We start from the raw sequence: 25,764 nt of genomic DNA on the forward strand, positions 1-25,764 counted from the left end.
AATTAATATGACAAGTAAAATATATGAAGTTAGAAGGCTTACCTATATAATCTCTAATAAACTCACTCAAAACTGGACACTGAGGAAAAAATTATTGTTATGTATATATAATTATAAATATAAAATGTTTTTAAAACTAGAAAAGTACCTAGCTTATGAATGAACTAAACAATAAATTGTTTATAAAACTGTACATGACAATTTATTTTAACTTTATTCAACCAAAGTCTTTAAGAATATTGCAGACAAAAAGTGATTTAAGTAAGAAGGTGAGGTTAACTAAATTTCAACTGAATATGGATAAAATGATGGACCCAAAAAATATATCTTTTAGAGTTGTCACAAAAAAAAAAAAGGAAAAATGATTTTTTCCCCAATGGTTTGGTAAACAGTCTATTTTTAGGACGTTTAAGTTTATATTACTCATGTAGCCTAAATTATATCTAAAACCTTTCTCTGGAGAAAACAATACACATAGCCAACAAAATGTATCTTTCAAACAAATAAATAAATTTAAGTAGAACAATACTACCGAGTTTTTGAATAATTCAAACGTCATAGTTGAGGAGCATCATTGTAGAGCCTTGTATTTTTTATACAATCATGTACACAATTTTTTACCCTCCACTGAAACATAAACTTTTTTACTGTACTTAACAATAATAATAATAATGTACATAATAATATAGAAATTGCAATTACACCTAACTACAATGCATTTATTCACATGTACAAATCAAATATAATATATATAAACAATCTGCCTTACATAAGGAATTTAAGGGTGATGGTAATCTAACAAAGTGGTGTAATAACATTACTTAAAGAGTTTCATCAACTCTTCTAATTAGCTTTTAAGTTCAAAGAATCACACTATCATTCAGTACAAGTGAGTAAGAAATGAAATCTGAAAATGCAATACTTTTATTATAGCAGTTTATTTGATAGTTCTGAGCAATTGACTACTGTGTTGTGTAGATAAGAATGTTTTGTGTAAAGTGGTAGACATTACACTGTACAATTTCCACTTGAATCATAATTCAAAACTAGTCTTTGGTCTAACCAGCAACACTTAGGTGTTTAGTAAGTTTTGTTTCAAATTTTGATGGCATTGGTAAATACAGCATAATCCCACTAATCCAAGCAATCTTTTTTTAGATAAGATAACATTTGCATGATACCAAAACACAAGGGTGTGTATATCAAGGCGCAGACGAGTCAAGAATGAGAGTTGAATGAATCAGGTGATAGTTTTGTTCCAATCAGGACACAGTTGATTAAAGGCCCCAATGATCAACACAGCTGGGGCCCGTTTCCTTCTGATTAGTAGGCGAGCACTTTATCCACTCACCTATCCAGTCTACTGGGAATGTTTGGCACTTTTGACAGAGTTTTCAGGTCAGACATACTATAAGCCTTTTAGCGAATTTCCCATATAGGGAATAAGCTATTACCGTAGTACTCATGGTAAGACCTGGACCCGGGACCGATTTACTTTTTCTTTTTGAGGTCTCTAGAGGCCAAAACCACCATCCGTTCAAATCATATATGTATATATATATCTTACTAATATTATAAATGTGAAAGTTTGTGTGTTTGTTTGTTTGTGTGTTTGAAGTTCAATCACGCATACACCACTGGACGGTTTGGGCTGAAATTTGGCATGATGATAGCTTACATTCCCGATTAACATATAGGCATATTGTTATCTCAAAAATCCTTTCGGGTTCCGCCCCAGTGGCTCTGTAATTCCCCATGTTAACCTTATGAGTATTCATATTTAAAGGGAATTAAAGAATTTAGTCAGCTGTTTCAACTAAAAAAGTTGGTTCTATGATATGGAAAAGCATTAAAAAGTTATAAGATTTACCAACAGGGTGCAGCACTATTTTTTTTGCATATATGAAAAAAGCTAATTTGAACTAAGCAGCAACAAAAAACTGTGATTCACAATGAGAACTGTCAAAGTAGGATTGTTTAAAGTTATGTTTAAGTTTTTCATTTCATGAATAATTTGTGATATTTTGAGAATTGTTGATAATTTATTTTTCTCTATTGTTTAGGCAAAGTGGTAGAACATTATGGCTATGGTAGATGTGTTTTATATTTTTTATATGTGTCCGTTAGCACAATAACTCAAGCAAAAATGATACGGTTTTGATGAAATATAGTAACAACATGTAAACCTACATTTATTCGAACGAGTTCGGGAACCAGGATGATTGGACTACGGGGACGGGTGTTTACACAAAAAAATTAGCAAATTCTTTCAAAACCATATTGCAGAGCTTAAAAAACAAATAATTTAGTATATTGAAGTGTTACTATGGGCCTAATGGTTACGGAGAAAATTCTAAAATATTGTAAATTTAAAATTCCCATGTTATTTTTATGGAGTTAAGAAGGGTCAATCATGTAAACACTGAAGGTGCTAGCTTGTTGACAAACAATTGAAACCCGCTACTTTAATATAGCTATTACCATTTCAGTGAACTAATAGAACATGCTATTTGCCAATTGACTATCAATTATGATTCTATCTAATAGTGACACCGTCTGGATAAAAACCACCCAGAAACTCAAAACCACCCAAACTTTGGAAAAGATGCACTTTTGAGATTTGATCGGCGAGTTTTAAGATTGATTTCTTAATAAATGTTCAAATTGATATCATATTCACATAATTATATCAGTATGAACAGTTTAATTTATATTATTGTTAATGGAAAATTATCTTTTTAGGTTTAAGTATATTAGTTGAATAATAAATATACTTGTTATTATGCCAGGGTCAGTAGTAGTCCAATTCATTTCAGTTTTGATTACATAAAACATTTTATTATTACATGTTTTTTTTTGTTTGTTTGTAACCTTAACCAGACAGGTAAAAAGTTTTGCGTTTGATGTTCAATATTCAATTTTTTAAGTTAGTTTTAATTTTTGAGATACAAAACTTTTGGTTTTAGACATCTAACAAAGGACTTTTTTCAAGCTATCAAAAGACTACCCACAGAAAAATGCTTTATAAACATTCCCCAGATTTTTGATGATTGAATATTAAAAATACTATTCAGCCAAATCTATGTCTTTACCAAAACTTTGCTACATTTCCTCACTTTTTTACTGACACTGTGATTCTTTTAACTTAAAAGTTCTCATTCATAAAATTGCACCTATTATATAAAAATCACATCTTAAAAACGATAATACTCGTCCTTCCCCACTCTCACGTCGCAAGCAGAACTTTGGTAGAGGCAGGAGCCGACACTGCACTAATTGCTGTTCCGATTAAGTCCGTTCTAGGAAATAAATATAGAAAATAGTCAAACCCGCTTATCAACAAGCAGTTGAATACTGATAAGTAAGAGATTACTGTAGGGGCTTATATCACTGACTGACTGCCGGGGACTTTTTGTCAGAGTCCTGACTCGAGGGGGCTTGGGGGGGTCCGCGGGCAGGTTCGCCCCCTGTACCCCATGAGTTAGGCCCAGTCTCTGTGAAGGAGTGTGCGTCATGGTCCAGACTGTTGGCTGCATCGTACTGCGTGTTCTCTAGCCGTGTGATCAGTCTCTCGTCCTCATCACCAAACTCTCCTCCCATCAGAGACGGCTCGCCCACCACCATCACATCCTGTACACATACAACATTATTGGCATACAGCTATACAATGATTATCAGTTTGTTTAATAGGAAAATGTCAATATTCATCATAAATACACAAAAACAAATAATTAAACCTAGAAACTCCAATTCATGCAAATGTTTTCCCATTACTCCTATTATCTAGGCCTACTAAAATCCTCAACACACATAAGCTTACAAGCTTGTTTCATCAATCATTGACAGATTGTGTTTGATGACCTGTTATGGTTGTAATGTGTGTGGACTTAACATTTGTACGGTGAGGACCGTAGAGAGGGAAATATGGCATTATTCTTCACTGCAGTTGACTAACTTAAAGATAGAATTATAATGTTTGTATGTATCAAATACCTGAGATGCTAAGGAGAAGTTGGGACCCGGTGATCTCTTCTTATTTGGCAGAGGAGGAGCATTATTCGCAGCACCACCACTTTGAGAACCTTTCCTTTTCCGTCGCTTGTTAGCAGGACGTTGTGATTCTATAAATATGAATACAAAATTGTTAACTGAACAATACTATAACATGAAGACAAAAAAGAAACAGGAGAAATCATTCTAAATAACAAAGTAGTGGACGTTTTATAGGCCTACACAAAAAAGAAACAGAAATAACTCATTGGAATTATTAACTATCTTATGAAAAGAATAAAACATTTTCACAAAATTGAACACAATGCAGTAAATAGCTCACAATATGAGCTCCTGCATCAGCTCAAGGATTACACACGGCTCCACAGAACATTCACACTGGTTGCCTACAATGATGAAGTAGAAATTGCAACTTAAAACATTAGAAATAAACTCTTTTTCATGCCATAAACCAAGATTTATACATATTTACCCAACCAGCCTATCCCAACTAAACTTACCTATCCCAAGCTTGATGTAAACAACTTTTATACTTCACTCGGTGAAGTAATGAAACCCATTCAAATATCATTGAGTGCTCAACTTAATAAAATATACCTCTATGGAGCCAACGAAGTTCAACGCTAGAAATCAGCTGTGCACTTGAGTGTTATTGTTATGCTTTAAAGTATTTTCCTAACCTAGCTTTTGTTTGTAAAAGAACGTTACTGTTAGAATATAAGTTAAAGGTTTATGTTGTGTTTCCAAGTAAAAATATCCTGTATTTTATTGTAATCAATAAAAAAAGTTTACTTAAAAACAAACCAGTTTATATACGTAGATTAACTTATTCACACCCCGTTCTCCTGTATATTGTGGGGACATAAAAATATTGTACGTAGCCCCCCTGTATATTGTTGGGTCAGGTAAAATCTTGTACGTTACACGTTACGCAAGAGCGTGTTTACATCACTTAGGTTAATTATGCAACTCGCTTATGTCGTTGCACAACATTCACCTGCGTGATGTAAAAACGCTCTTCCTACACTTGCAACGTAAATAGCTATTATAACACTATTACTTGGAGAAAATCTCATGTCTGTAAAAAATTTAAGACTCTTTAAATCAGGGTCCGCTTAGTTCATTAATAATTGATCATCTGTATATTATTGCAATCAGTAATACTACGTTAAGTGACTCAAATAGACATCTATAATGGGACTGACCTGGGGGAGCGATCATTCTCTGCCACTTCTGGAACAGAGTGGTCTTGAGACAGTCTCTGGGAGGCAACGCGTATGCCTTGTGTCTGGACATGAGCTCCTGCATCGGCTCCAGGATCACACACAGCTGCACAGAACATAGAATCATAAATCATTAACCTTTTATGAAAAAGTTTGCACCAGTGTCCCCTGCAACCCATGTGACATCGGAGTTCCTTGTCAAGTCAACTTTAGTCATTACGAGTTGGAACTGAGAGTTAGTAAAAGTTGTATTTTTTGACCAGTAATTCTTACTAAACCTGAGATAGTATATTAGTTGTTACTGTTCATTGTTTAATAACCAATGTAACTGGTTGACAAAAAAAGTTCAAGCTAATCTCAGTCATGTGTTTATGCTGTGTTATAAACAGTTCAGTAGAACATGCATCACTTGCTTATTGTAAAGACTCTAGAAAAACTATGAATTTAGTGTTCTTGTGGAAAGGGTCACCAGCAGCTGAGAGGAGATACGAAGACCGGAAGACGTACGCAACAGGGGTGTGCGAAGCATTGGAAGTTAATCAAAATTCTGAATCTATTTGTTTCGATGCATTGAATCGCAATTAGATTCAATGGCAGTCAAAATAACGATTCGATTCATGTAGAAAAGGGCCAATTTTTTTTTACAATAGAATTATAAGGCATATACTGTGACATTGTCCTACTAACTGTTGAGCCTCCAGGCGGGGCCTTTCACAACGCTGGCAGTGGATAAAGGTATGTTCCACGTCATCGAGAATGCATGGTCAGTATATGCAATCGGGTGACACAGCTTTGCCCATCCTGAACAGGTACGAACGGAAAAAGCTGTGACCCGTCAGAAATTGGGTGAGGTAGAAGTCCACCTCTCCGCACCGCCGACTAACCCAAGGTTGGACTTGCTGTATCAGTCGTCTGGTCCAGCGTCCCTGTGTCTCCTGTTCCCAGCTCTCCTGCCACAGCTGGTAGATGTGGGTGCGTTCCTCTGTTCGTGCCTGGTCCTCCCCACGGCGCTGATAAATTGCCTTTCTCTCCACCGCCAAAAGTTTGTCGGGGATGACTCCATCGGGTTCAGACACTGTTCGGTAGGCAGATGCTACTCTAAATGCTGCCTGACACTGCACTCGGACAAGCCGCATCCTATATACCTCCTTATTGAGAGCGTCTGCCCACACCTCCGCACCGTACAAGAGAACGGACTGGACCTAAGACATTAACAGGCTTCTCCGACAGGACTGAGGCCCTCCGACATTGGCCATCAACCGGCTAAGAGAAGAAACCACCCTAGCGGCCTTGTCCTCCGTACGGAAGATCTGATCACCAGCTAAGCTTGCTGTCCACCATAACCCCAAGGTACTTGGCAGTACAAACGGTCTGGACCTCGACGGCCCCCACCCTCAACGGCGGCACGATGGTGTCAATCCGTTTTTTTGTCAATACAGTGGAACCTGGATAATTCGAACTTCTTTAATTCGAAATCTTCTTTAATTCGAATTTTTCCCGTGGTCCCTAGCATTTTGTATTAAAACAATGCTAAAATAACGTGGATAATTCGAATTTTATTTTGGATAATTCGAATTTTTAAGTGCCAAATCATTAAATTATTACTCTAAATATATTCAAAAATAATAAATAAAAAACATATTCCAAGCCACATTTGACGAAATGTTTGCGTTAGAACAAGTGCCAGCCCTCGCGCGCCTGCGTTTAGTCTGATGACTCATACCTCCCCTCCCGCCACCGCCCTACAGGTCATTGTACCCTACACTCCCTTCCCCTTTCTCCTCTCCCACCCACCACCACTGACCTCTTTTCAGTGTCGCATTGTGCGTGGTCTGTATCGGTTTGCGTGAAGGCCGTTACCTAACGTAGTTTTGCTGTTGTCTTAGACTTTTAGTTTCAAGTGATTACGTGTACAGTACTGTAGTTTTAACGTACCGTACTGCACTACTGTATACATTAACTTTTAGTGAGTGTAACTGTGTAGTGATCATGGCATCAACCTCATCAAAAAACCAGGGTCTTATAAAACTTTGACATTAGCTGAAAAAGTCGCTGTGATCAAAGAAGTGGAAAAAGGAGTCAAGAAAAAATCTGAAATCGCGAAAGACTTTGGAATTCCACCCAACACCTTATCAACTTACTTAAAAAATAAACATAAAATTCTCAGCAGTGCAGAGGAATTTGATAAAGACAGGAAACGATCGCGAGAGCCAGGAAATCCGGATGTCGACAATTGTGTGCTTAAATGGTTCAAGCAGACCAGAGACAAGAAAGTTCCTGTGAGCGGTCCTTTGATTAGAATCAAGGCTGAGCAATTTGCTAAAGAATTAGGGAAGCAAAACTTTAAAGCTAGCACTGGGTGGCTGGATGGTTTTAAGGAGCGCAATAAAATTTTGTTTAAGGCAGTGTGTGGTGAAAGTGGGGCGGTGAACCTGCAGGAAGCTAATCAGTGGAAGAACGATCTGGAAGAGATGATCCAGGACAGAGACCCGAGAAATATTTTTAACGTTGACGAAACCGGTCTTTTTTTCAAATGCACGCCCGATAAAACACTTGCATTTAAGGACGAAAAGTGCCACGGGGGGAAATTAAGCAAGGAGAGAATCACGCTATTGGTTGGTGCTAATATGGATGGTTCGCAAAAGCTGCCTTTGTTGATGATTGGAAAATCGGCCAATCCTCGTTGCTTTAAAAATGTCAAGTCTAAGCCAGTAGAATATGTAAGCAGTTCTAAGGCTTGGATGACAAGTGACCTTTTTGCGAAGTGGCTAATGAAGTTGGACAAACGGTTTGTTAAAGAAAATCGACAGGTTCTCCTTTTCATTGACAATTGCACGGCACACAACACCATACCTGTCATGGAAAATGTCAAAGTGGTTTTTTTCCCAGCCAACATGACCTCTGTTGTCCAGCCCATGGATCAAGGGATCATAAAAAACTTGAAACACTTTTACAGGGGTTTGTTGGTCGAGAATATCCTGTCCGGGGAAGGAAACGCCCTCAAAATAAAGCTGGACATTTTAGAAGCATCGCGAATGTGCAAACAAGCGTGGGACAAAGTGAAGCCGGAAACAATAAAAAACTGCTTCAAAAAGGCAGGTTTTGTTAAAACCGACGAAGAAAGCGCCGAAGAAACTGTAACGGACGAAACTCTACCAATCGACGGCTGGGAGGATGTGGCACCCAATCAAACCATCTTGTACGAGGACTTTCTTAATGTAGACGAAAATGTCGCTGTGTGCGGTGAATTAACTGACGCCGACATCGTAGCAGAAGTCCTCGACACCGAGGAACAAAATGACGATGGATCGGGGGACGAGATCGTCGGGTCACCGGCCGATGAAGAAGAAACGCCAGTACCGAATGCAGCCGACGCCATGACCTACCTGAGAGAAATTCGGCGATTTGTGGAGAGCAGAAATGATGTCGGTGATGTACAGTTTAAATCATTAGATGTTTTAGAATCATTTATCATGGCCGAGAGATTAAACTCAAAGAAACAAGCCAAAATCTCTTCTTTTTTTGTAAAACAATAAATTAGATTTGATATGTTTTTTGTTTAACAATCAGTCAATACGGTCTCCAAACTTTTAGTTCTCTTTGGCCGATATTTTTCTATTTCTGTCCTGTTGTCCTGTATAGGGCCTATTTTGCTTAATATTTTGCTTTGGACTATTGGTAATCGTGTGAAGTTTGCGTGCAGTTCAGCTATTGCTGAGGACATTTTAAGGTTAGTTAATTTTAGTTTTGTACATAATTTCGTTGTCGTTTGAGCGATTGCAAGTTATTTTTATTGTATACTATTACTGTAATAGGCATTATTCAATAAATTAATGTTCAAATAGTATCAATAAAGTTAATAGTTTGAATTTAAAACGTGTTTTTATTGTTTACGGCCCTGGTTATAAGAACTTATTTAATTCGAATTTTTGGATAATTCGAAGTTTTTAGCTGGTCCCTTGAGGTTCGAATTATCCAAGTTCCACTGTATCACGATCTCTGTTTTGCTCAAAGCGAGCGAGAGACTGTGGTCTGCCATCCATGCGTTTATGGTACGCACAACTCGGCTACGTGCAGCTATCAAAGCTGCAACGTTGTCTGCGTACCCAATTACATAACCATAAGGGTTATTGACGTCATAATATACAGTACTGTGACAATGCCTAACCATAGAGGTTATTGAGGTCGTAATATACAGTACTGTGGCATTGGACATTGCATAACCATACAGGTTATTGATTTTGTATCGTAATATATACTATACTCTGACATTGACTAGCCATACAAGTTATTGGCCTTAAAGTTATAATATAAGTCATATGTTTGAATAGGTACATATGGGTCAAATACTACATCAACAAAAATTCAAGATGATGTTTCAATACGACCAGTATAATTTGCATCCCGAAGCCTTCTCCCTTCTGAAAAACCTATGCAAACATTGACAGGGTGTCTACTACATTCTGGATAAAAAATTCATGGACAATTCCCATACATTTAAGGACACTTTGCCGTAACCTTTGTCGGTGTCATTAGGCCTACCGAATAATTTTCCTGATTTGTCAAACTTTATTAATCTTGTTATTCACTGTAGTTGTACCAGAGAGAAAAGTAAATAATAATAGATAAGAGTTAAAAATTACAAAATAGAAATTTATTGAAAGTAAACAAACATAGGCCTACCTATACTTTAGGTAAAGCTTTTATAGTGTAACAGAGAAACGCAACCATTGTCTCCTGCGATAGCGACAAATATCTCCATCGGTCACATAAACTTCATAACATAGCTTATCCGATCCAGGCCGATTAATTTGGCATGATTCGCCCTGGCACAACGTTAGGTTCTCGACTACTTTTGAAAAAAAAATCTTTAATGCATATTGTTACTCAATTCTTAGTACAAAATCAAGGTATGGTAAGCGGCTATTAATAAGCAATAAGCACAGAGTAAGATTATTGTATTTTCATTTGCAAAGTTAATATCGACACATAGCAATCATTAGTTGTTTATCTTAGGCTCAATTACATTTTCTTAATATATTTTACAGCTCTTTAAAGAATCAAAATACCCAGGCCTAGACCTAATTATTTAGGAGGGCATATATAAACTGAGTAACAAACAATGAGGTTATAATAGCATCAAAGTCACTATCATCATTGTAGTTCATAAGATTTTGATTGCTTAAAGCATACAACTCAATAAATAAATTAGTGATGGGCGGATCCAAGAAAATGTCGGTACCGGATCCGGATCTTGAAAAATTCGGATCCGGATCTTCGGATACACACTGTCATAAGGGCGGGTTAAAAAAAAACGTAATTAACAGAATGCCAATTTAAATCATACTTTTATTATTTTTTATCACGAAGCATCGGGTGAGATTAAAATACTAACAGGATATTGTTTAGACGAAATTATAGGCCGTTAGCTTATCATCCAGGTACAAAACTAAAAACTAGAGGTGTGAAGATATCCGAAAAATTGGGTCCGATTCAGTTCGGAAAGACAAGAGACAAACACTGAAACATGGCCTTGCCATATAAGTTATTTGCACCAAGAGACAAACACTAAGACATGACCTTGCCATATAAGTTATTTGAATCAAAAGACAAACACTGAGTCATAACCTTGCCATATAAGTTATTTGCATCAAGAGACAAATACTGAGTCATGACCTTGCCATATAAGTTATTTGCATCAAAAGACAAACACTGAGACATGGCCTTTCCATATAAGTTATTTGCATCAAGAGACAAACGCTGAGACATGGCCTTGCCATATAAATTATTTGCATCAAGAGGCAAACACTGAGACATGGCCTTGCCATATAAATTATTTGCATCAAGAGGCAAACACTGAGACATGGCCTTGCCATATAAGTTATTTGCATCAAGAGGCAAACACTGAGACATGGCCTTGCCATACAAGTTATTTGCATCTAGATACAAACATCGAGACATGGCCTTGCCATATAAGTTGTTTGCATCAAGAGACAAACACTCGGGGGAAAAAACTGTCTTGTACAAGGATACAGACAGCTTTGTGTTAGTAAAAAAATCAGGAAAAAATCGGAGTTGTAGAGTAATATAGACAGATTTGTGTTGGTAAAAAATCGGGGTTATAGAGTGATACATACAGCTTTTTGTGTTAGTAAAAAATCGGTGTTGTAGAGTGATACAGACAGCTTTGTGCTAGTAAAAACATCCGGGGTTGTAGAGTGATACAGACAGCTTTGTGTTAGTAAAAAATCAGGAAAAAATCGGTGTTGTAGAGTGATAGAGACAGCTTTGTGCTAGTAAAAACATCTGGGGTTGTAGAGTGATACAGACAGCTTTGTGTTAGTAAAAAAATCAGGAAAAAATCGGTGTTGTAGAGTGACACAGACAGCTTTTTGTGTTAGTAAAAAATCAGGAAAAAATCGGAGTTGTAGAGTAATATAGACAGCTTTGTGCTAGTAAAAACATCCGGGGTTGTAGAGTGATACAGACAGCTTTTTGTGTTAGTAAAAAATGGGGGTTGTACAGTGATACAGACAGCTTTGTGTTAGTTAAACAATCGGTGTTGTACAGTGATACAGACAGCTTTGTGTTGTAAAAAAATCGGGGTTGTACAGTGATACAGACAGCTTTGTGTTAGTAAAAAATCAGGAAAAAATTTGAAAAAAATCGGATCCATCAAAACCGGATCCAGCCCAAGATCAGGAATTTTTTGGATCCGATCCGGTGCCGGATCTAGCTCGGATCCGGCGGATCCGGTAGTCCGATATCCGGATCCGACCATCACTAAAATAAATATATGGGAAACAAAAAACATTGAAACCTGAATAGCCAACAATATAAGACAAAGATACAGAAAATGCAACGACATAATTTGAAACCAAGCAGGCCTACATAGTGATAAAACATTAATGCAAACAACAATTGTGGTTTTGTCAATTGAAAGATAAAATATCCATAAAAAAGGGTTTAACTTACAAAATAAGACTGTAGATTATTTAAATGTTTAATATGAAACCATAAACAGTTTTATGGCACTAGGCACTGGCCGCGGCAAATTGATCTTCAAGCCAAAGTACAAGTAAGAAGTGAAATTTAACAGCCATTATAAAGCTATTATTTTCACGATAAAATAGGTTTGAGATCTAATAATAATTACCCTAGTAATAAAAAAAGAAGTTGTAAAGGAATAAAAGTGATACAACTTTTATGAGCTAGCTGCTGAGACAACAGTTCTTGAAAGTACTTGACTTGACACTTGATTGTGGTGATAAAATATTAATGGGTTTGAGATTGTTAATGGGATTTTTATTGCATAATTACTCTAGTAATAAATTATGAAAATGTAAACAAACATCTGATAAGCCTTTTATGTGCTCCTAACCAACTAGCGATCAATAAAATTATGGCCCATTAAAAATTTAAGGACATAGTCTGGCATTTAAGGACAATTCCCGTACATTTCATGGCCAGTAAAAATTTAAGTACAATTCCCGGTTTCTCAGGATTTCCCGGTTGGTAGACACCCTGATTGAGAGGGAGGTTTCAGCTGTTGCTTCGACATGTGAAAAGTTTGAAGAGTTTATTATCGGAAAGAGAATAACAATACAAACAGACAATCCTCTACATCAAATTTTAAAATCCAAACACCTTGATGGATTGTCTCCAAGAATTCAAAGAATTTGCTTGAGTCTCATGAGGTATGAGTTTTTAATGACTTATATTCCTGGAAAGAAGCTTCTAGTTCCTGATGCTCTTTCAAGAGCACCTCTCCCATTTTCAGGCACCAATAACCATGAGTTAGAAGAAGAAACTCAACCTTTTGTTCAAATGGTTTTGTCGTCTATTAATATAAACGACTGCATTGTTGCTGAAGTATTGGAGGAACAAAATAATGATCCAACTTTATGTGAACTGAAAAAATTATCATCCAAGATTGGCCCACGACTTAAGGCATCATTAAGAGACGACCTAAAACCATATTATTCAGTTAAGGATGAGCAAAGCATTGATAATGAGATGATACTATGAGGTTCAAGACTTGTTATTCCACCAGTTCTTCAACCTTGGACACTTCAAAGAGTACATAAAGGTAATTTGAAATTACCATGTGTCATTTATGCGCAAAAAACTCAGTCTGGTGGCCAGGAATCTCTTCAGAGATTGAAAGTATGGTGAAATCATGCCCTACTTGTATTCAACATTCCAAGAATAGCCATGAACCATTGCTTCCCTCACCATTCCCTGACAGACCAGGGAAAAGACTTGCAATGGATTTGTTCGAACTTGAAGGTATTTGGTTTTTGACTGTGACAGAGTATTTATTTAAGATAATTGTTTCAAGTTGTTGTTAAAGCAAGTTAATGTTAGTATTCTATAGAAAGGTAGAGTTTAAGTGGAAACGAAACAACAATGATAGCAGTTCTTGACAAGAAACAAGGAAAACCAAGTGTAATATGGATAAGGACTGACCAAGGGACAAAGTGCATTGTTATCAAGAACAAGATTTTCTATATGAGCTGCAGACAAGCCAAATTTTCCTGGCTTTTGCAGCAAGCTGTTTATAAAATCTTGTAAGATTTTGTAATTTTTTGGATATTTGGATATTTAGTTTCCACAATGAAAAAAAAAAATTACTCCAGGTATTTTGAGATAGCTGAATTACATTATAACATCACAAGAAGTTATAATAAAGTGTTAAGCCTTTTTCTGTCGACACGGCATTCCAGAAGAAGTTAGCTCTGATTGTAGGTCTCAATTTCAAGTACTTGAATATTTATATTTCAAGAAATTTTCTAAAGTACGGCTTTAAGCATATAACAAGTAGCTCAACATTTTCCCAAAACAACGGAGAGGCTGAGGAGGTAGTAAAAAAAGTCGCCAAAAATATTCTAAAGAAAAATGTGGAAGACCCTCATTTAGCACTTCTAGCCTATCGGACAACACCACTCTGGAATGGGTACAGCCCCTCTCAGCTTCGGAGCATTACGGAGCACATATCCTCAGAACGGTCGTATGCTTTGTCACCAGATCTAAAGGATCTTAAAGAGAGAGAGAAGAAAAATATCGTAAGAAGTTAATACAATTATGATAAAAAACATTAAGTGCAAACTCTCGATCCTCTTCAGATAGGAGACCTAGTTTGCATTGTGGACCTTAGAAGACATGGCAAAATTGTGAAAATCCTGGACAGCCCTTGCTCATATATTGTTGAAACCGATAAAAGAAATGTAATGAGAAATCGATTCCAACTCAAACTGGCCCCTTATTTAAAAGAAGAAAAGAGTGAACAAAATTTGTCTGAGAATACACGTATAACAGAACCATACAACCACCCAAAGAGAAATATACACAAACCAAGGTGGTTGAAGAACTACCAATCTTAAAAGGTAGGATGTTGTAAGAACAGTTTATTTTATAACACATGTTAGTTTTTTAATTTATAATCATATGTAAGTTTATTTGTTGTTTGTTTGTTTGTTTAAAAAAAGGTAAATAAAGTAAGTTGAGTTTGAGTTATGACATAAAACAGTTCATTCATTTAATTTCTTAGTAAAATAGTACAAAAACAAACTAAAGTTGACCTTTAAGAAGAAATCCTCATGTAATTTCCTTCCAGAAAATCAGGAAGGAAAATATTCTTGCCCTGTACCAAAGTAAAAGTAGAATCCCTATTACCCTGAGGTAGTTGAGGGTGGAGTTGGTGATGCCTTGGCGTGTGATATTCTTGGTCAGCTGGTCCAGCATGCCGGGGTCCTGCTGAGTGTGTAGTCCCACAACAGAGCGAGGGACCAACTCTCTGTGAGTTCTTACTGCTAGGTGCCACGACTTGATCCTCATCAGGTCGTCAAACGTAAACTCTAGGATCAGTCTACCTTCCGTACAAACCTGACAAAACAAAAACAGTTACTTACACCAAACAATAAGGGAACTGAGGAGATATTTAAGTGTTTCCGTAACAGTTTCAACAGAATGGAATAATAAACAACTGTGTGTACCTGCTTATTATAAGCATTGAGATCAGAATAACTTCAAATAGACATACGTAAAAGAACAACTTCTATATATATCTTAATTTACAGTAGTACAGCTCGTGACAAATAAGCTAGCACTTGGCTTAGCGTGGGCAGTGTAGGCGGGGTATGGGTGGAAGTAAGGAAAAGACCGGACTGCAAACATGTCTGCTTACTCACGGGGTTGACTCCCCGTGTTTAATGAACTGAGCGCCTTCAGGATGGTCGCGAGGACAGTTGATGCAACCCGCATGACGGCATATGTTATTTTTGTACTAGATGCTTGTAGCGATCGGTCATGTGCCAGCTTAGGTGTCACAAGCTGTACAAAATGGTATCCTTTAGAGGAAAGTATCAAACCAATTATCCAAATATAAGGTATATCTAAAACACCCCCCGCTGCAGCAAACCTGCAGACTAAGCGAATTTCCATTTGCCTAATTTGATTTTCAATTAAATCTATTCAAATAACATTAGATTTTACGAGTAGGCCTACCTAGGTTTGCTGCCTAACAGGGAGGGCAATAAAGTGTTTTTTGATATAAAAAATATTTTATTTATGTAGATTAATAGCTTAGTATAAAATAAATCGATTTGCCAGGTTTGATCCAAATGTATCCATAAACAATGCAAACTACAACCGTTTAATTATTCTCCATTAGAATAATATGGGAATTTTTAATTTACAATTTTCTCCGTAAATTAACCAATAATTATACAGAAACACTTCAATATAATAAATTATTTTTTTCTTTAAGCTCTTCAAAATATATTTTAGTATATTTTTAAGTTTTAAGAGTAAAAAAAAAAGAAAAACCAATTTTTACCCCATAAATCCCCCATAACATCCCGTTCCCATGGTCCGATTATGCTGGTTCGCAAACTCTCTGCGAATAAACGTAGGTTCACACGTTTGTACCAAATTTATAAAATATATATATGAATTTGAACGGGTGGTGTTTTTGGCTTCTAGGGACATCAAAGTGAAAAAGTAAAAATCAGTCCCCAGTCCAAGTATTACCAAGAGACCTACAGTAATAGCTTATTCCTTATATGGGAAATTTGCTAAAAAAAACCTGTTTACACTACCCGTTCCCGTTCCTGGTCCCGACCGCCCTGTCACCTGGTCGACAGAGTGTTGTATTTACTTTCCTCTGCGCCCGATCTGAGCTCAGTGCGTTGCTTTCCTTTGTTGGAGAACGTTTTTATTAGATTTTAAAAAGTGTTTTATTTTAGTTTTTCCAAGTGTAAATTTAAAGTTTGAGAAGTGTCCCAAAACAGTTTGTAAGATTTGTAAACTTCTATAATTTCCGTCAAAATGTCCTTTTCCTTCTGTGGAGTAGATTCCATCATCTCAAAAACATGAAAAAAACTTTAAAGGCAACTCAGACACTCATATTGTATGACACTCGAAATCATATTGTTAAGCATGTAACCTATATTATAATATTGATTTTACAAATAATAAAGGTATGTTTTAGTGTAAACAAATAAAAACATTTGTAAGATTTATACTGAAACTTTCAATTGGTTTAAATGAATAAATAATATTGGTTTTTGTTTTTTTATTACCTGTCGTCAGTTCCAAATTTTAGCTTCCGTAGATGCTACATGTTTCGACGAGATGCCATTGTCAAGCAGACAGTCCAGGAATGTACATAAAAAAATCCGCTTGTATAGCTTTGTTGTTGGTTTACACACATGACACTTACCACACGACACATAAATAAATAATACATTTAGTTGGATAGGCCTATCATGGGAACGAAACATTGCCGTTACACGACCGGGAACAGACTGTCGACGGAGGGTCAATGAGCGCTATCTAGTTGAATTGTCTATGTTATCAGTAGTTATGGTCAGCTGTTCAGATGATAGGTTTCCTTGTTGGAGTAGGGCGTTAAAAATAAAATTTGATTTAAACTGTAGTTTATCGTTGAGGATATGGCTGTTCTGATCTGGGTTTTTTAAGGATTTATAAATTTTGAACTCCTCCAAGACGTCCATTTTATTTCCATTTTGACAGCAATATATCACTTGTAGACCGGTGTTAATGTCACTCATTATCATGATTACTGTCAATAAGATGTTGGGCAAATGTTTACTTCTGTGTGTCTGTTCTCGGATCTGGACGGTGTTCTTTGTAACGGGTTTTGAATGCTCGTCCCGTTTGTCCAACGTAAAAACTCGGGCAGTCGGCACAATTGATTTTGTAGATTCCTGTTGAGCTGGTTTTTTTCTAATTATTTAAGATGACTATTGTCTTTTAATATGTTATTGGCTTTATTTGTTGTTCTAAATGGTAAAGTGATGTTATTGTTTTTCAGGTGTTGTGGCTATACTCGATGCTTTCATTGAATTCAACTCAAGCATATTTTTTATCAGACTGACGGGTGTTTAGGCCTACTTCACTCTTTCGTTTGATCTGTTTGGCGACGAGTTTATCAATTAGATTATCTTGGTACCCATTTGAAGCAGCGATGAATTTGATTGTATCCAATAGTGATGGTCAAAACCAGAAATTTCGAATCTCAAAACCGAAACCAAAACTTTAAAAACCTAAAAGCAAAACTTTTTTACTTAGCTGGTTACAAAGGTCAAGGTTACAAAAAAATACACATAATCATAAAATAACATCTTGATCAGCATTGTACGTGTTATTAAATTTACGGAAAGTAAATAAAAGAAACGTCTTATAACACTTAAAACATATATTTACGCTTATACTGTTACTCACAAGACGGTAAATATACAAAACAGATGGTAAGTGGTGATCGATTTCGATTGGACACTCCAATCATCATCAGACCCAATAGGCGAAATGTCAATATTTAAAATTTCGAACATTTTGCCTATTGGGTCTAATGATGATTGGAGTGTCCAATCGAAATCGATCACCACTTACCATCTGTTTTGTATATTTACCGTCTTGTGAGTAACAGTATAAGCGCAAATATATGTTTTAAGTGTTATAAGTCGTTTCTTTTATTTACTTTCCATAATCATAAAATGTTAAGTATGCAATCAAAACTGAAAGAGATATGAAACATGAACATGAAACACGTATATTCAGATATACGTGAAATAACATAAATATGTGAATAATTTGACTGATAATCTTAAAACCCAATACAACATAATTTTTCATAAACAACCAACAAAAAAATGACTTAAACTTCTAACACCAACATGAACATGAATATTAGATTAATTAGAAAATTTAGTGGTCAATATTTCTTTTTGTTTAGTAAATATTGATGTGAAACTGAATTGTACCAGTAATAGTATTTAAGATACCTTTTGAAGTTCAGAATAAAATTTACTTGTTTCATTACTGTCAATGGTGATGTTTGCTCTGTTGCTACCAGCTTGTTTGGAAACAGCGTTGAAAACAATAACGTTTCAAAAATAAAACTGCCAAAATCTTCAATTTTGAAACTTTTGAATCTCGAAACTTGGTGATTGAATCTCGAAACCGAAACTTTTCCTAAGTTTTGATGGTTTTGAGATTTGTGATTCGGTTTTGACACATCACTAGTATCTAATTCTATCTTGTATTTTTCACTGTTTAGAGGGACATTTAACATTCTATGAATCATCAGGGTTGGTACTGATTTTGGAATATGAAATTCCCTGACTTTTCCAGGTTTTCCAGACTGATACTATACTTTTTCCAGGTATACCGTAAGACGATATTGAATAGTCAGAATCAAGTATTATTAGAAAAATGTAGGCCTCAATAGTTTTCTCATAAAACCAATAAGAAAAGAATTAAACATCTGGAATCTGGAAAATTAAGAGTACCAACTAACTTAACCTCACACTTTATGTTCTACTTGGCCTTGACTTGACACTAGCAGATAGACGATACGGTGCTTCTGATACTGATATATATCGCTATTTTTTGTTTGCGATATCGAAGGCTTATATCGGAAGAAACATGTGATATTGGAAAAATAACTACCATGCTTGTACCAGAGACAAAAAGTAGTACCTACCAAACTAAACTATTAAATGTTTCAACTAACAGGATACATTTTTTTATTAACTCCTACAAGTGCAGTTTTTTTTAGTTTATTAAAGGTTGAATCAGTATTGGTATAAATTCAATGAGGAATTGTATTCAGTATCGTATTGAAATTGAAATGATGAATGTAGGCCTATCCTTCCGCGCATCGCGGTACTAGCAGTGTTTCCATACGTGGGATTATTATCCCGAAAACAGGATTTTTAGATCATGAGCGGGATTTGAAGGGGATGTGGGATAAAACAGGAGTTTTGGCTATGACGTCCGTTTTTATTTACTATGCTTTATTTTAGTGAAAAACTAGCCTCAATCGAAAAAATTATCTTATCAAAATATAATAGCAATGTTAAAACAACTATTTAAAAACAATAAGTCTAATTTAACACTCAGAATTTAACATCAAAAATCTTAAGGGATTAAACGGGATTTCTTAACCCAGTGACCGGGATTATATTCTTTTGGTCCTGTAGAAACACTGGGAGCTCGGTGCGTTCAATTAAAGCCAGTAATCAGAGGGTGATGATAGAATGTCTGTTGATGTTCGATGTTTTTTTATATCGATGGTAGGTTCCCGATGTTTTTGTTACATCGATGTTTTCGTCAAACATCGATGTTTTTGACCAAGTATTGAGACGTAGATGCAAAATGTAGCATATCTGTAAAAAATGTAGTCTTTCAAGAGAAATTCCAGATTTTTTCCAAAATTCCCTGACTTTTCCAGACCAACAAAATTCCCTGACATTTCCAGGTTTTCCAGGTATTCCCTGACCGTACCAACCCTGATCATACTATTGTAAGCGGCTATTTTTTATGAGTAAGGATGGTAGGACGTTGCATGAATGGTCTGAGTTGAAGTGGTAGGTTTCCGATAGATGTTGTAAGATAATTTTCTGTCATCTTTTTTCTATTGTCAAATCTAAGAAGTTTATTTTGTTGGGTTTTTTCGATCTCCAGTGTGAATTTTAGCTTAGGTGTAATGCTGTTCAAGTAGTTGTGGAGTAACTCAAGTTGCCTAATATTGCCATTGAACACCAATAGAGTATCATCAACGTATCTGAAATAGGAAAATATTTTACTTTGATATTTGTTCTGTTCTGAAAATATATATTCTTTTTCAATGTGACTTAGATACAAATCAGCGAGTATGCCTGATAATGGGGAACCCATAGCAAGGCCATCTGTTTGGGTGTAAAATTTTTCCTCGAAGCAAAAATAGTTTTGGTTTAGTACTTCTCTAAGTAGTGAAGACTGCATTCTTATATATGGTGATCTTTCAGAGGATGTTTACATGAAACAACCTGAAGTTTATTCTTGAAACTTACAAGTTTCTTGAATCTCAAGGTCTTAAGAGAAGTAACTAGGATCCCAGTCTTTTTTATAAAAACGATTAAGGGAAGAAGCTTTTTGTACTCATTTATATAGATGATGGGTTAGTAGCTGGGACAGACAATGGCTTCAGTAATGATTTCATGAAAAGTTTATCCAAAGCTTTTAAAATCAAAACTGGTGAACTTGGCTGTTATGTGGGATATCAGATAAAGAAATGTTTAAGTGGAATATGGATTGGTCAATCATCCTATACTAAAAAACGCATATTACAAAGTTTAGGTATGAGTGACTCTAATTCCATTTCCACGCCATGTGAAAGACCTGCAAACAATGGTCCAGTGGAGACTGTCAATGGAAAAGTTCCATACCGTGAGGCTTGATGTAAATGCTTAATGCATTTAAGTGTATCGAGACCTGATATTTCCTTTACTGTGGGAATGGCTGCGAGTAATATGGAACATCCTACTCAAGCTCAAGGTCGAGTGTCAAGAGAATATTTAGATATCCTCGAGGAACCATGTTGGTATCTTGTACAAGTCTTCACCATGCAGTAATCTGGATGTTTTCACCAATTCTGATTTTACTGAAGAGGAAAGTACTCGAAAATCAACGTCTGGGTTTATCAGTTGTTATGCTGGACGTCCAGTGAGCTGGCAAAGCGAGAAACAGCGTTCTGTAGCACTGTCTACGACAGAAGCCGAGTTTGTGGCTGCATGTGAAGGGGCTAAAAAGAAGCAATATGGCTGAAACGTCTGTTTGAAGAAACTAGTGCACCTGTTGCTCGAATTCGAGCAATTGCAAAGTATTACAGGTGTATTTCAAAACTAATAACAGTCATAATTTCTGATGACTTAAAAGAGTCAAACCAAAGTTAATGTAATCAATCACTTCACTCCAGTTATTGAAACTGAAAACAAACGATCTTGTGTGTATCATGTGTTTACTATGAACAGCTTAGTATGCAATTAATACTAATTATTCGTCTGTTTAAATTAGGAGCGATGGGCGATATGTACATAAAATAGAGCAAAATCCAATTATATTAATTAATATAATTTACAAGTAAACAAAATCTTTTCTTCATAAGAAATATTTTGGGATTTTGATGGCCTGTGGGGCAAAGCCCGAGGACTTTTATTACAGGAATTGGTGAAAGGGTGCGTCTACACAAAAAATACTTAATTTTGACACATCGTTTGTAAAAATCCGTCCATTATTAATGGAGGAGTAGTGTTTTGTAGAAATCACCTTCACATATTATATATAAGGATAAGTTGTCACTCACAATTGACACCTGTTCTGAAAATTGACAATGGCAGTGCTGTGAAACTCGTAAAAAACCTGAGTTTTATCACAGAACAAAGCATATCGAAGTTAAGTATTACTTTGTCAGAGAAATATTCTTGGAAGAACATGTCGATGTTGATAGTGTCATGAAGGGAGTCTACAACCCCGACATCCTTCGTAAACTATCAATCGAGTAAGGTTTACACAGCATACAGTAAACATTATACTTTGTGACATTTAGTTTCATAATTGTGAAGGTATTATTGGAATATTGAAAATTTTGCCTTTGAACTGTTTAAATGTACATTGTCATGTGTTATGATCATGTTTGATACTTTTTATATTTTGTTGCGTTTGATTGTGGCAGCATCGGTGATAATCTCTCCAGCCATAATCTTAACACAAGTGACTGTTTTTTGCAATTGTGACCAGATCTGTGATCATCTTGCAATGGTGGTGAAATTCATGATGATTTCCCATGTATACAGCAACGGCACTGATTTGAGTAGGCCTAGTTTTGGGCAAACGCGTTTTTGTCCAATGACGCAAAACAAGAAAAATCTTAGATTTCTGGGCAGCTTTTTTCCGGTTCCATGCGCAATGTACCCTTACGCAGAGGGATTTTTTCCTGGTTTTCAAAATGTATCCACAATTCCCAGTTTTCTCGGTTTTCGGGAAAGCTGGACACCCTGAATTTTATAGGCCTAGGTCTTTTGAATTATTGCATACAGTTGTAATATGTGATTTTACTTTATATTAAATAGTTAGAGAACAGTACTTTTATTTGCTTGTAGACAATACCAGATCATTCAGTTATTTTTGTAGTCTGACCAAGGGTACACACTTGGGCTGGACAGACTAGCCAGAGGCTACTGTACAAAAAAAGTAGTATTGGCTTTTCTAATGGTAATTTCAACATATTTACACAAACTAAAATAGAAACTTATCAAAATACAAAAGTTAAGCGAGGAGAATGTAAGATTATGTATTGAATCAAATTAGATGATAAAACTTTATTACCTTAGTAAACATAGGCTTTCCATGATGCGTCACCATGGTGCATTGATCACAGTCTAATGTAATACTCGTGTTATGAAATGATTCCTTTGGATGCTTTAGGTTATAATACAATTCGGTCACACCACCTTCAAATATACTTCTGAAATACCGTGGAATTAACGTCCTCCCTATCGCTGTAACAAATGAAACCAGTATTAATTTAATACTAGAAAACAGACTTATACTAGTAATGTACATGTACAAATAGGACTAATAAGTATTTGTGATTTTCTCAACAACAAACTTTTAACAAGTGTAGAGTTGGTTTTAATTGCATCGATTGACTTGTTATATTGTGTATTTCCATATAAAGTAGGCATTTTAATTTCAGTACAAATAGTACTACACAATAACTCACAATAGCCACCAGTAACAGAAGCACATTATTAAATTCTTCAGTGATAAAAAAAGTGATAAAATAGCATGGAAAATGTTTAGATCAAAAATAAATTTGAAATAGAATGATGGTATGCAAACTACATCACCTTTGCAGTTAACATTGAGGACTGAGTTTCTTTAAAAAAATTATTGAAAAGACCAGCACAGCTAAATTTGTATGATTATCAAGGAAACTTTAGGAATTTTTTGTTTACACCGACTGAAAAGCTTGGTCACAATCTTGTTTAACACAACATTTAAAAAATGCTTTAATAATGAACTTCATAGGGAATGAATGAATGAATTACATCTTTATCACCCGAAAAATAAATTACCAAAATGTACATACTGTAGGTTATTCCATGGAGAAATCAAAAAACATAAATGTGAAATTAATAGTATGATTAATTAATCAAATTAACATTACACATAACATCTATGTTTTATAAAAACTGTATAGGTATATAGTTTTGTTTTTCATATATAAGCCAACATGGGTTACAAGTCTTTGCATGAACTGAAGTTGCGTCCAAACAAATTATTATTTGATAGATTTGAAAGAGAAAAAATTAGGAGATGGAATAACCAAAATAGAATGAATTCAATTTAAAGATTTTGTAGTCTTTATACAAAGAGTTAGAATGTCTTACACAACAACTTCAAACCCCTCTATAAAGCATTCAGTTTGATATTTTTAAAAACTGACAATGTTGGATACTTGCATTGTATACCATCACTATTGTTTGTAACAAAGGTGTGTTTTGTTACACCTTGAGGGAATTTTAAATTTGAAAAAGCGCATAAATATTGACTTTGCAACTTTTATGTTTGCATTCACAATCATGTAACTATATTTGTCATATTATAAAAATATATAATCAACAATTAAATTAAAAGGGACAGAATCTAATTTTGGATTGTTCACTGGGTTAAATACTGAATGGCATGACAGTTAAAACAAGTTTATTTTTATGTTCTGTATTTTGACATTAGAGATGGCAAAAATCGTCAGAAACTTCAGTCAGTCAACTTTTTCATTACTCATCCTGTGAGTAACATATCCATAATTCAGAAAATGAGTGCAAGAAGAATAACTTAACCGTTTTTAAGATCAGTATAATATATGAAAATTAGTAATATGAAATAGTATTGGAATGTATATCAAACTTACTGTATCTCTTCGGCCCATCTTCTAAACACAAGGTTAGCGTGAGAGTCGCATCATCTTCAAAGAACTCGGTCGCAAATGCATCCCACCACAGGTTATCACTTTCCTAAATGAGTAAAAAAGGATGAAACCATTTTTATTTCTTTAATTATTATTTTAGGGCATTCCTTGTGGCCAATAAACACACATTTGCTGCAAGTGAAGTAAAGTAGTGATCACAGTTGACTGTCTATGCGGAGCAACTGTATCAAGTATATTACTCCAGTTGCACAGTGATTGCTAACCCCCCCCCCCATTACAACAACAGATTTTGTGCACACATTTTAAAACTGAATGTGCATACAGGGTGAGTATTTGTAGAGTGAATGGGGTGGATTACCTTAAATAATAGTGTCAACCACCAAAAACTGAACGTGCAATCTAGATGAATGGTATATTATAAACAGTCAACTCTCCTGCTAGTTGCACTGAGATAGTTGATGTGACTATGGAACCATCTCATGCATTCAATACTGAACTTTGCCTCAAAATACACCCTGATAAGTGAGTTGTAAAACTGTCAACTTGGACACTTGGAGTGCATCACTTGATTTTGCAAGTATTAGTTACGTCCCTAGTATTTTATAAAATTATCTAACCATCCCACATTACTGTTTTAAATATCTATGTTGTATTTTGTAATATAATTCTAAGTGTTAAATGTACTGTATACATTTTGAACAAAAAACTAAAATCAGGATTCAAAGCAATTTACACGTAAAATATTTTAGAGGTAGTGGTGAAACAATAGATTGACTTTTACAAGATAATCTCTAACTACAAGAATTGAATTCAAAACCTCTTTTTTCTGATAGCAACATGAGATTTAGCCTAAAGAATTCAATGTCAGTGCAGCCAAGTTCAATTTGAATAAAATGCTGTAGCCATAATTACAATAGTATTTGTTGTAAAGTCTACCAAGTATCAATAAATCAAACACATAAAAATATGCATTTTTTATCTAAAAAATATGTATATAAATCTATATTAAATAATATAGATATTGAAAGTATTCTTTTTACACAAATGATATTATGAAGCCAGCTGTTTACCTCGGTGCGTTGCTGCAACCGCTTGTTGAGTTCGTAGATCCGGTAGTCCGGCTGGCCGAAGTACGGCGTATGTCTCCTGGGAACAGGCACACACCTACTTTTAATCAGTATGGGGTCTCGTACTACTGGCATTCTACTGACTAAAACACTATACTATTCAACTCAATTTAGCTCATAAATT

At 35.4% G+C, this 25,764-nt stretch overlaps 1 protein-coding gene across 3 annotated transcripts in view; it reads right to left on the reverse strand.

Moving 5' to 3' along the window:
* Positions 1-2,399: 2,399 nt before the first annotated feature.
* The window catches only part of LOC128984006 (LIM domain-binding protein 2), a 127,791-nt gene continuing 104,426 nt past the window's right edge, over positions 2,400-25,764 (reverse strand). For 2 of the 3 annotated variants that reach the window (XM_054403301.1, XM_054403291.1), the window contains exons 3-9: positions 25,584-25,677; positions 24,496-24,598; positions 22,908-23,080; positions 14,910-15,119; positions 5,217-5,340; positions 3,994-4,121; positions 2,400-3,630 (exon numbers count right to left, since the gene is read on the reverse strand). In XM_054403301.1, coding sequence (XP_054259276.1) covers positions 3,388-3,630; positions 3,994-4,121; positions 5,217-5,340; positions 14,910-15,119; positions 22,908-23,080; positions 24,496-24,598; positions 25,584-25,677 — 1,075 coding nt within the window. In that variant the 3' untranslated portion in view covers positions 2,400-3,387. The remainder of the gene's footprint in view (positions 3,631-3,993; positions 4,122-5,216; positions 5,341-14,909; positions 15,120-22,907; positions 23,081-24,495; positions 24,599-25,583; positions 25,678-25,764) is intronic. The other variant, XM_054403295.1, reaches the window with a different exon arrangement.

Source organism: Macrosteles quadrilineatus, unplaced genomic scaffold (assembly GCF_028750875.1).
Source record: "Macrosteles quadrilineatus isolate MER2022 unplaced genomic scaffold, UCM_ALF_1.0 Scaffold_1__1_contigs__length_201487025, whole genome shotgun sequence".
Classification (NCBI taxonomy): domain Eukaryota; kingdom Metazoa; phylum Arthropoda; class Insecta; order Hemiptera; family Cicadellidae; genus Macrosteles; species Macrosteles quadrilineatus.